Source organism: Pieris brassicae, chromosome 2 (genome assembly GCF_905147105.1).
Source record: "Pieris brassicae chromosome 2, ilPieBrab1.1, whole genome shotgun sequence".
Lineage (NCBI taxonomy): Eukaryota > Metazoa > Arthropoda > Insecta > Lepidoptera > Pieridae > Pieris > Pieris brassicae.
In genome coordinates, this window is record NC_059666.1 from 19,492,695 (window position 1) to 19,505,233 (window position 12,539).

Below are 12,539 nucleotides of genomic sequence, written 5' to 3' on the forward strand. Positions count from 1 at the left end.
TTAGAGTTTAGTTTCATCAATATTTAAGTTTATTTCGATATATTTTTATGATTGTATTTATTTATGAGGCAAAATATATTTTTTTATATATATTGTCTTACGTTCCTTCATAACATATTTTAGTCACAATATGATATAAGAATTCTAATGCATATAGGTGTAATATGTACTTAGAGTAGAGTAAATGCAACGAATTCAATTTCTGAAAGAATTAACGTCTACATATGTAACTTTACTTTAAAGTTCTATATTTCAGTTAGATATCTTATTTTTTTGTTAGGGACATAAAATGACAGACACTTTTTTAAAACCTATATTTATAAAAAGCACCGTCTGTAAAACATACAAAATTTCGATTGATTTATTTATTGGCATCATTATATAAAATTGAAAAATTGTTGATTATCATTACTATAAATATTTTTCATCACAAAAAATATAAACATTAAAAAATTACTATTCTTACATGTTGAGCATTTATTTGCCATTACTGAATAAAAAAACAATAGAACAATTTTGAATAAGGTCTATTGATGTACAATTTTTTTATAAAGAATCCATACACATTAAACCTCTTCACAAATTGGTTTTGGCAATCACACTCCTAATTATTGTTTTTATTAAGCCAAACAACCTTTTTGAGAAATTAGTAAATAAATAAGTTTTTAAAAAAAAAGTAAGTAAAGTGGTCATAATTAATCAAAATCAGTACAGGATCTTAACAATGTCTTGATATAAACAAAATGCTCATAAAATACACTTATTTTATATCGTTAAAAGTGACGTAGAAAATTTCGGTTCCTATAACCTAATGGGAAACCAGTTCGAGTCTCATGGAAAAATCTATGATAGTTTTAGAATACGCAAAATAACTGGGGGTAAATTTTTTTATAAGACTGAAATATTCACAATTTTAAGCGGGTCTCGAATACTGGTTCCGTTATTTTTAACTTATCGTTACTAAAAATACGGCGATACTAGCGAGATATAGTTGCAATAAATACGACAGAGGATAGTTCAAGCTGTCTTCTCCTGTTCGATAGTGTCTTTAGTGGGGAGAGGATTCTTCTCACAGGTTTCAGTGTGTTTCAACTTGGTTGGGTCGAAGTTTTCAATACCATTCAAAAACTTATTTTTCTCCTTTTCGGCCTCAATTGCTGTAAAAGTTTAAAAATAATATTAAAAACCTATTATAAAATTTAAATTCCGTTAGAGTTTATGATACACTTATTGAAATATTTATATATTATTGTTTGTAAATCACTGTTTGTATGCGATAACGAATGTACGATTTATAATGTACATTGCAAATGCATGAATAGAATATAGTAAGAACATAAAAGACCTGACACACAAAAATATATTTATATACTAAATATAAATAAGAAAACCAAATTAGGCATGCGCAAAATAAAAATAAAGCTCTTGGAATTCAACCTTCAATTGGAGGCAGGAGATTCTTTTCTTCTGTCGTGGTATGCTTCATCTGAGATTTGTCGAAATGTTCCACCCCATCAAGTAAATTCTGATGCGCTTTCTCGGCAGCTACAACTGTTTATAAAGCAACGTGCAATGCAGTGTAAGCTCAGGCAAAAAAATTTATAACATATAAATTAAAATGATGTGCAGATGCATTTTATGTGTGCAATGCAAACTGAAGCAGAAAACTTAAATAATTAACAACCGATAACGAAATTATAAAATGCAATACTTTATTATCAAAAATGTTTAATTATTAAAGCATATTTATTAATAATTATGAAAGGATAAAAATATATGATAAGAATGTTTATTTGTTTTAATTGATTGAAATGTTTGTAAATTAGAACGGTCCAGTTTTTTTACAACTTATAATTAAATAAATTCATACCATCTTTATCAGGCAGTGGGTTTTTTTCGTTAGTTTCAGTATGTTTCAGCCTTGTAGCGTCGAATTTTTCAATGCCATCAAATAGGGACTTTTGAGTTTTTTCAGTGGCAACATCTGCAAAGCATCAATATGATGATTTATAAATACTCATAGTAAAAAAGGGGTTTTAAGTGATTTTCGGGACTTTTCGCAATTACAAATTCCATAAATTGCCTGTGCACGCTGATAAAAATAATTAATACCATAATGGTGTTGCTATTTTGAACGATTACACGTGACATTCAGATTCCAAAAGCCAATTATTTCAATAATAGTTATTGGAAAATAACGAACATTCAAACTCATGCGAATGAAAACATTGAAAGTGCTTGCATACATTAAAAATTAATTTACGTATGATAAACTTTGATTTTGAAAACTTTTTGTTATTAGGTACAAAACTCTTGTGACACTTAAGATAAGTTCTGCAATCATAGAAGCGTGTTCAAATGAAAATAGCTGCCTTATTACAAGGCGTAAAAGTCTTACAATACATTGCATTAATCTTTTACGGGCCCCACTTTGTAATATTAGCAGCTATTTTCCACAGATAGTTATTTTGGATTAATGGATTGTTATTTTGAGTGCAGGTATTCACGCACTGAGTACCTAACGCGTTGGGGAGTACATTTTTCTCAACCGTTTCAGTTTTCCTCAGTAAGGACGGTTGAAATTGTTCAACTCCCTGAAGTAGAGCTGTATGTTGCTTTTCTTTTGCGACGTCTGTTTAAAAATGTACTTGTCCTATATTTCGACTGCATACGAATTCTTTGTTGAATGAATAAATCACTTTGACCATACTGACCATGGTTATGATTATACTTTTCTAATGAGCTCAAAATTTTAAAAATATATAGGTAGGTATTTTATAAGTGGTAACTTTATAAGTGACTTCTACTTTAAAATAAATAGTACATCAGATTTTCACACCAAAGTAAACAGATATAAATATAGAATTGGTTTCCGAATCCATTTAAATCGAGGTAAAAATCATTATTTTAATATGAGGATAAGAAGTGTCTTGTCATAGATATATCTATGTTCTAATTTTTTGATTAAAGAATTTTGCTATTTGCGATTTCTTTTGGCATAATTTAATAACTGCACCTTCTGCAGATGGTAGGACAATTTTCTCATTGGTGTCCACGTCCTTGAGGCAGCTGGGGTTGAAAGCCTCTAGCTGGCTCTTGAGGTCTGTTGCGACCTTGGGGAGGTCCTTCAGGGATGGGGCGTCGACTGAGCAGGCCATTTTATTGAGATCTGTGAACCAATACGACGTATTGTTAGTTTGGAATGTGTACAAAATACCTAAATTCATAATGCTCTTTTAAATTTTAGATTACATTCTACGTAGAGTCGCAGTGCATTAGCCAGATAAGTCAGGCGTAAATACATTTACGCCTCATTAATACCTATTAACTTCAACAACAAAAAAACAGACGTTTCATCAATGAATATAACAATGGCAACAACAATAATAAACCGTATATATGGAAAGATTGACGGAACATAGGTACCTACTTTAAGTTATAACTAAGCACTATATTAGAATATAAAACTATTATTAAGTGAAATAGCACATAACTAAGTATGCTTTTGGGTTTGCGAAGGGTTCCGAATAGCGAGGGCGACGCTCGAGGGGATTGCGCATTGAAACTTCAACCACTCTAAAGGAAAAATAAAATGTCTTGTAATAACATTAAAAAAGCGAGACCGTAAAAAAATTAGGTATAGTTTTTAATCTAATTATTATTATTGAATTTATCTGTCTAATTATTGTAATACTTTCCGCTAACCGCTATTCTTTACCTCTTAATCAACAACAGATGTAAGTAAATATTTGAAAAAAGATATTATTTCATTTTATAGAATGTGTTTTGGACAATATACTAGGACTATTTCATAAAGCATCATCTAATAAATAATAATGTTATTCAGGAAATTAACATTTACGATCTAGCTAAGAATGTTCAACTCTGCATAAATAACTGTAAACTGAGGGGCAATGCACACTCGCGGCAGAAGAATATATCTAAAATCAAAATAACACACATGAAGAAATTTCAATATAAGAACTGCGTTTCTTTTGGCATTCGTGAAGAAAACTACTTAATTGTTTTAAAATTTCACTAAGCTAGGTGAAAAATTACTTCCAATTCACAATATTAGTCGCCGTCGAGACACAAGTGACTTGAATACAAAATGTACATCGGACATTGTTGGTTAAGCCTATGTATACTAAGTTATAATACATCCGGTCCACCACGGTAACAGTCTTTTGTTTGGAGACACAAGGGAGGCGCAGTTTTACAAATAATCACCTATTCATGTTTTATTCAGACAGTCAATGGACTCGTCTAGTGAAAAATGTAAAAACGCAAATAATGGCTATTATAAATGTGAATCGACAAAATTGCTCGGTATTCATGTTGTTGGCACGTTGCTTTCAAAAAGTAAGAAATATTGTTTTGCGCTTTCGTCAGAACATCGTCGCGTTTATATTAATTAACTTTCTACTTGGTAATGAAATGAAAATTGGAAAAGAATAATAAAATAGTATTTATTTGTTATATGTATTATGGCGATTTTTCAGTAAGCCAACAAATATAAGAATATTTAATTATTATGTATGTTATATGATAACATGGTATGTTGCTAAATCAAAATACGAAGAAGTCAGACTAATTCTTGTATTTTCTTTATTTATTCTTTGAACTCTGATTTTTTTATGCAGAGAAGAATTGGAAAGGGAAACCTAAAGTAAAATTTGGGCGAACTGAAGTTCGTGGGGGCAGCTTGTTTATAATATAACCCAAAATGTGAAAAAATACTTAACAATAAAAAATAGTAATAAAAAAATGAATGCAATTTAAATATGTTATGTAATTTAACCTACACATAAGGGTTGAATATACCCACTTTTTCCATATATCTTCTTTCTTTTATATCTTTGAGACGTATAATGAATGATGACATTTACAAGATAAAAGTCTTGTCAGGGTTAATATATCACTATATAGAGTACAATGTATAATTAATTTGAGATGTCGGAATAACAAATATTGATGGACAACATATGGACAACTTGACAAGGATGTGACATTTATACAACGGAAATGCGTTAATGAACAAAAACTAAGAGTATCAGTTAAGTACTATGTTGCAAAATACACCTAAATAAATAATAATATTTTAAGTACCACATAGTTATAAAAAATATATGTGTGTCCATACATATAAAGTAACTAACATATTTTTCATTCAAATCCAAGTAGTTTCAGTTTAATAAAGTATTAACCGGATTTATTATGGACTTGTAAATTTATCATAGCGTGTATCTAACAACTCTAGAAAAACGGCACTTTCCAATTTTGCGTAAGTTTTTAATCAACCTGAACCAAATAATGTCAGAACTACATTTAGTTATCACGGAAAACACTGTTTGAAGGGCAAATATAATGTAATTAAAATTAAAGGTATGTTTACTTTCGAGTATTTGATCTGGTACATAAATAAATATTACAAAACATTGGGGTGTCATTTTTATTCTGTGCCTTTTATCATTAAAATACATTTAGGTAGGTTCATGTAACCTACTTAGAAGAAGTGAAAAATGTATTTAAATACATTACACACTTGCTTTAAATATGTAGTGACCAAATATTCTTGAAAGTTTGCGTGTGTTATAAGTAATTAAAACTTAATTGCAACTATATTTTATTAGCACTCCTGGTTAGAATTTAGTATCGTTATAGTACAGACAGTTCCAGTACGAAAATTACTAGGCCTCCTCTGTACTATATATTTCATAAACCCAAAGAAACCACGTCATTATAATGCAAACACTAAACAATAAGTCGTCAAGCAAACACTACAATGTACCATATGTTGCGCTAAAAATTAAGCATTGTACAACAACAGTTATGTCAGCCTTTCCACAACCGTAAACGGTAAGACAAGTACGACTTGAAATTGATCGTGAGATTAAAAAAGTTTAACAACTGGCCATATGGTTGCAGTATAAGGACGCGTAAGTATAAGGGACCTTTGTTGAGTTTATATTCTTCGCTTATGACGATCGTTTTATAACGTAGAGGTTCATGCCATAGATCCGATTAGAAAAGCAGAGACTTGTGACTTGTGAGACATATCAGTCCACATCTAAGAAACTATTTTATTTTTAAAGCCACAGAGTAGTAGATATGATGAAAAAGAGTAAATCTTCCAAATTCCAATTTGGTAAATTACTAACGTTGAATGTATAATGAAAGTAATATAGAAAGAAGAGTGTTACACAACTAACCTATAAGACAATAATTTGAAATTCCAAGTGCTATTAAAACCATATTCACTTATCGTTATAGTATTTTATTCAGAATTTTAGTGTGTTAAGTCAATTACAAAAAGTAAAAGTATTGACAATATCCTTATTCGGATTATATATTATCAGATAAATTCTGAAATACGACGTTTTATGTAATCGTTTATTTGGGCCGACTATGGCGCCAGTAAACGATTTACTGCAAATTAAAACAAGTATTTATTCGTACCATTTTTGGTTGCTTTATTTTGTTATAAGATTACAAGATATAGATGCCTATAGATACAAAATAAGCATAAAGGTAATTTATTTTACTAAAGAAATGTTACCGGAAATATTTGTTATGTCCTATTTAATTGTCTCATGAGTTGTTCACGGTAAACAACCTTAACATGACTCAGTATATACGAAATATTTATTGGAATTGAAATTTTATACGCAATCAGTGAATCATAGCTTATTGTTCCATGTCCGTATTTATATTAAATACGGGCATGGAACAATAAGATTCTTCATACACAGAAAAGATTCACTATTCACCATTCTCAGTCCGTGATAAATTTCAAGAATTTCTTATACAAAAATATATCCATTTCTATCGCGGACAAATTTTGCAGTCAACGATGTTCTTCGTAGCGTTTGTAATGGTTTTATTTTTGCAGACCCCTTCGCATCAATTACGCACAGTAAACTCTGAGTCAGCATTTAGTCTGTGGGGCCCAGTTGTGTAGAAAGTTATTAAAATTTCACCGCGAAGGCTTAACAGACTAGGACGAGATTAACGGCTTAACCAAGGAATTTCTAATGAAGATTACGATTTACATACACTAATTAAAGCGTTACAAAAGGGCGAACTCGAAAATTTAAAAGCATAATATGAAAGTTTTAACTGTTCCCAAAATGATAATCTAATGAGTTACCGTTAGATAAAATGTATAATGTTATATTCATTATCCAGATTTTAATTTAATCGGGATTGTATAATTCTTAATTATAATATTAATGTAAAAAAGTTAACAAGTTAACAGTTTTTGATAATATAATTAAGCGATAACTAACGCATATGTTTTTGTTAAAAATTAACTTTTTAAATGTGTGTTGGTTAATAAATACAATAAAATGTATACGTTATGTAGGTACACTCTGGTGGAGTCGGAGCTGTGCGTTAAATTCTGGACAAAAAAGCTTAATTTAGAATCCTAGTCTTTTACTATGAAATTTTAAACAGACTACCATAATCACGGGATATACTTTAAAAATTGATTCAACTTCAACCAACAAACGTCCACTTCAACCGAAAAAAAAGACATAAATATCATTGCAATTAAAAAGTCTAAACATAATAATTACAATACATTTATTCGATATCTGACGAAGACTAAATATCTCGAATGGAATTCTAAATTTATCAAAATATTCAGTTCCCACTGCATTCTATTTTATAGTCATCTGCAAATCTCCACGCGACCTTGTGCCTATAAATAGTACACATTCCAGCTCATGATAGGACCAAAATGGCGGCCAGCCTTGTGCTAGCCTGTCAACAAGGTGACCCTACTACGCAGCTTTTCTCCATATTTGGTTAGGGTTGTGAACTTTTGAACCCATTTATTGGAAAGAAAGATAATCTACCTCGCATTTGACATTATCGAATACTTAAACGCCATACTAATTTATCAACTATCAACAGATAGTGTTTATGCAAAAACGGACTAGCTTAGTAAATACAGTAATAAGATATTATACGGGGAAAATATCTAGTCATACATTTTTAAAACGGGATCACTGATGATGAGTATATATTTACACGTTATGTATTTCTAACTACTAGACCAATAAATGTTTAGATATTTTATTATCTTTACAAGTAAAGCCTTACGCAATGGTTCGTGGCTGAACACATGTCTGTATCAAATATCAGGAATTGAAGACTTCATTACAAGCGGACGTGCGATGACTCGAAACAGGATAAGTAATTTAGCGCACTTATACGGGTTTAATAAATAACTTAATCATTATCCTATCGTATTATTCTTAATGCACTGGAAAGGAGGTCGAAAACAAAGGATTACTTCCTTCTTTGTAATGAAAGTGATTTTAAAGACAAAGGCAAAATGTCTTTCTTAACGTTAAGTCAATGTTCGCGACAAATACAACTTACGTGTTTATCAAATATAAGCAATCGATAATTTCTTTAGGGAATAGATAAGACTCTAATCTAACTACATGACGTGATATACATCGTATATGATGCATATATTATCAGATTAATGTTTAAACTTTAAATATCTCAGAAGAACAGAAATTTCAGCTTATTTAAAAAATGCGTGTTTCTCAAATATATAAAAGAAGACGGATAATCACAAAAATTATCACAATAAATAACATAATTAATTCAATACACATAATTGATTTAGTATGGTATCATATACTTACAGAAAAGGCACACTATTACATTCCAAGTGTGATTTGACGCATCAAATTATTTTATTATTTATTATTTAATTATTTTAATTATTATATTATTATTATTATTTTATCATCCATCATTTGCAAGGACAGGAGAATTGTCTCGATATAACAAAAGAAATAATACCAAATAGGTAAACGTCTTCCGAAGCACGATACATGCATGTTAATATCTGCGCTGATAGAATTACAATTAACAAAGAATGCTATTAAAGAATATTTACTATTGAATTTAAGAAGAAATCCGTCCCTGACAGAAAATGTTATTTAGTTTAATATTGGATGTTATTATTAGTAGAATGTCGACATCACTCAACGACTTAATATTTTTACTAATAATATTAATATATTACTAATTCCCTATCGTTATAAAGTTCACAAACAAACTTTTAGGTACATAGGAACTATACTACGATATAGGAACGATACTTTTGCGAGTGTCAATAACATGGCCTAAACACAAACCAGGCCATTATTCGAGGCAGCAAAGTTTACGACTTGAATGAATTTCTGTGGATAGTATGTTTTTTTATTTAAATTATATTTGAATGAAGAGTTCAATACGTAGATGATTATAATTATTAACTACTAACATCAGAGTCAAATATAACGAACTATTCAGATCCTTTAAATAATTCTTTAATTCATTAAAACTATCATAATGACAGTTACCAAATGAATAAAGAACGAATGTATTTAAGCATATTTGGCTTGTCTTGTAATTTATATCAATGCAATGCATTAAAGTGACTCAATAATGATTTTAATAGAATTAGAATGCGCCAAACGCGATGTCATTGACCCCGCCGCCCGTGCCATCTTTAGCGCGACGTAAGATGTAAGGCAACGTCAAATCAAAAATTACATCTTAAATTTTATGGAGCGTCAAGCGGAGCTAGTAATTAAGATTTCAAGAGCAGTAAGCACCACGGATGGCTGGTGTCGTGTTAGCTAGCTTTTTATTATTTATTTAACTTTATAACGGGCTAATTAGTTTAAAATTCTGTGTAAATTTATGATATTCGTTTAATGGTTCAATTTAATTAAGGAGATGCTGAAACCGTTATTAATAATAATCCATTTTTCTCCTTCATATCAAATTAATAAAGTTAGCGTAATTTCTGCTAAAATACATTTTAATATCCTTTATAAAAAATACAGAACACAGTTTGATATTATATCAATGTACCCTCGATGCATCGTATCGATCTGCAGGACCACAGTGGAGTACCGAAGGGGTGTCTGCGAGGGATATTCGAATTACGTATATCTAGACTTTAGATAGCATGTGCTTATGGTGCCTACCATCTATTCAAATACCGTAGGGTTTTTTCTTTTTGTCTTTACAGAAATGTACTACTGTGTTGATATTTCAACATAAGGTACCATGTATACAAATATTTATTAATTATGGGTGTATTTATCTTAATGTAGTTCAGGATAATCGAAGATTACATTTTAAATCTAAGTTCGTTGTACTTATGATGAATATGCATTTATATTTAATTAATTTAATTATACTAATTAGCGTTTCATCTTGGTATCAAGTTAAACAGTTTAAATTAGAAGTTCTAGACAAGTGTTTGAAAATTACATTTAATTATTCAAATGTAATAAAGTATCATATAGTTTAATACAGAAATATTTTAATGAAAGCAATTATTTTCACAGTATTGTTCCGTAGTACGCAACGCACCCCCGCAAACCGGTATCCCTTAGGCATTAGGGCTGTTTGCTCTCAATCGATTCTATTCGGGGAGCTTTTGCATCCCTTTCTTCCCTTTAGGTTCTCTTTCACAGGCCACTGTCCTGTCTGAGCAGATTATAACGGTCACATAATAGGAGATATATCTGTTATTTTATACTTTTATAAAAATATTTATTACTAAAATTATAATTATTGATAATGGTTTTGAAAGTACTTTACTACCCATAAAATAAGAAAACCTTTAACCGTTTCAATGTGATTATAATACGTGCTAATGAGGCCGTTAGTAGGTACAGTTATGCTTATTATGATTCTGATTCATATTCCACTGACTGATAGCTTGGACAGGAAAATTATATTGAATCAACGTTTTAAAACAAATGTCAAATGAAAACAATGTAGTTTTGAAATGAAATATAGTAAACAATTAGGTTGAAGTGGTAATTTTTGAGTATATCTGAAGAAAAGCGTTATTGCTATAAAGAGTTTAATAAATTCCAATTAACAAAAATGGGTATTTTTAAACATACTGAAAGGTAAATATTCTTTGTTTTTAAATATTAGAATAATAATATTGTAAAATTCAATACATGAAAGAAGTAACAATAGTTGCAATTATCAATTATAGATTTCACGTGCGATCACTCTTAAGAACGCTATGACGCGTGAAACTGGCGAAAGCGGCTTTAATATTTTCTTCGTTTATTTCTATAAAATATATATGTATATTACTATAGCTGCCCATAACGGACACACTTTTTCCAATTTCGCCCAAGCTATACCAAAACAATTTAACTACATAGCATATCTTAAGCGATTTTTAATCGATGACAAAGTCTTATTCATTGTTAAGAAAGAATAAAAACATGTAGTTTTCCAAATTTGTCACGTAGGTTGATAACTAATTAGTAAAAACTCACGTACGTTAGCTGTCTGATATTTTGAGATGTTTCTCTATATTTAAGTTATGCTTAAAACTGCTTGATGTGTCAAGCATGTGTTTGGGTTAGTCATATGTCTATTTTTAGACTGATCTGATACATCGAACTTATCCTTTTAAGTCATTTTAGTCCTTTTTAACTTGGAAAGAAATTTCCAACTACAAATGTTTTTCGGATGAGTTGAATGACCATCTATTAGTCGACGAAGTAATTGTATTTATTAACATAAATTTGTACGATGGGATACGAACCGTAAAAGATCTAGATATATTAATTATCTTTTGTAACATTATTTTAGTTACTTCTAGGAAATGTCTATTTGAAAAGATTTTATGACTCACTCAGTGCTACGTTCCCCCTAATCTAAAGTCACCCTAACACGGATTGTTTAATTGGCTTTGACGGAAATACATTTCTTTTAAACTAAACACCTACTTTCAATAACGAAAAGGTTATTGAAAGGATATTCTGAATTTTAACTTGCTAGTAATTTATTCAGTATGTTTTATGTAGGTACTTATAAGTAGTTAAACGTCAAGAAACCTCGATCCACGGCCATCTCGTATTACTCATACTGAAGGGAATGTTTTATAGATGACTTATCGAAACGCATACACTGGACAAAACGAACAGCAACACGCAACAACGACAGATTGTTTTAAAAACCGTACGTGTAGATGAAGTCATGCAACCGCTCCCACCCGGCAAAATAAGTTCCGTTAATTGACACAAAACAACGTACATATTGAACCAGCTTACGTATTGTGGAGAAAATTATTAAAATACTCAATAAAGTTTTAAAGAATATTATAAATTTGTGATTGTGAAACTTTGTTTTTACATAATTAAAAGAAAATAAATTTATATACCAGTACTTTAAGAAATTAAATAAAATATGGATATAAAGACTTACCTATTTATTTGGTTAGGTAGAAAAATCACGATCACTTCGCTTGCCGGTCCAAATGCGACTGTCTGTCTGTCTCGAAACACAGCAGTAGTATGCGGGCCGATAAATCGGGGGTGGCGCGGTGCGGCGGAGACACGACAGTTCGACGCACCTAGTTATGCTTATGTACTTCAGTATCGATGATTCATGCACACATTGGAAGATAGCGCCGTATAACACAAAGAATGATAAAAACCATACACAACTGTCAACGCTACTGTTAGCAATGCACTAAAATGCGT

General features: G+C 30.4%; 1 protein-coding gene across 4 annotated transcripts; it reads right to left on the minus strand.

Moving 5' to 3' along the window:
• Positions 1 to 350: 350 nt before the first annotated feature.
• Positions 351 to 12,417, minus strand: LOC123720523 (thymosin beta). Of its 4 annotated transcripts, XM_045677166.1 has the most exons (6): positions 12,262 to 12,417; positions 3,017 to 3,169; positions 2,519 to 2,632; positions 1,871 to 1,984; positions 1,438 to 1,551; positions 351 to 1,157 (listed from the first exon to the last, which is right to left on the minus strand). In XM_045677166.1, the coding sequence occupies exons 2-6, from the start codon at positions 3,156 to 3,158 to the stop codon at positions 1,018 to 1,020; spliced, it is 624 nt and encodes a 207-aa protein (XP_045533122.1). In that variant the 5' UTR covers positions 3,159 to 3,169; positions 12,262 to 12,417; the 3' UTR covers positions 351 to 1,017. The 4 variants fall into 4 exon arrangements, with proteins under 4 accessions (XP_045533122.1, XP_045533123.1, XP_045533124.1 ...); XM_045677167.1 differs by lacking the exon at positions 2,519 to 2,632; XM_045677168.1 differs by lacking the exon at positions 1,438 to 1,551.
• Positions 12,418 to 12,539: the final 122 nt, after the last annotated feature.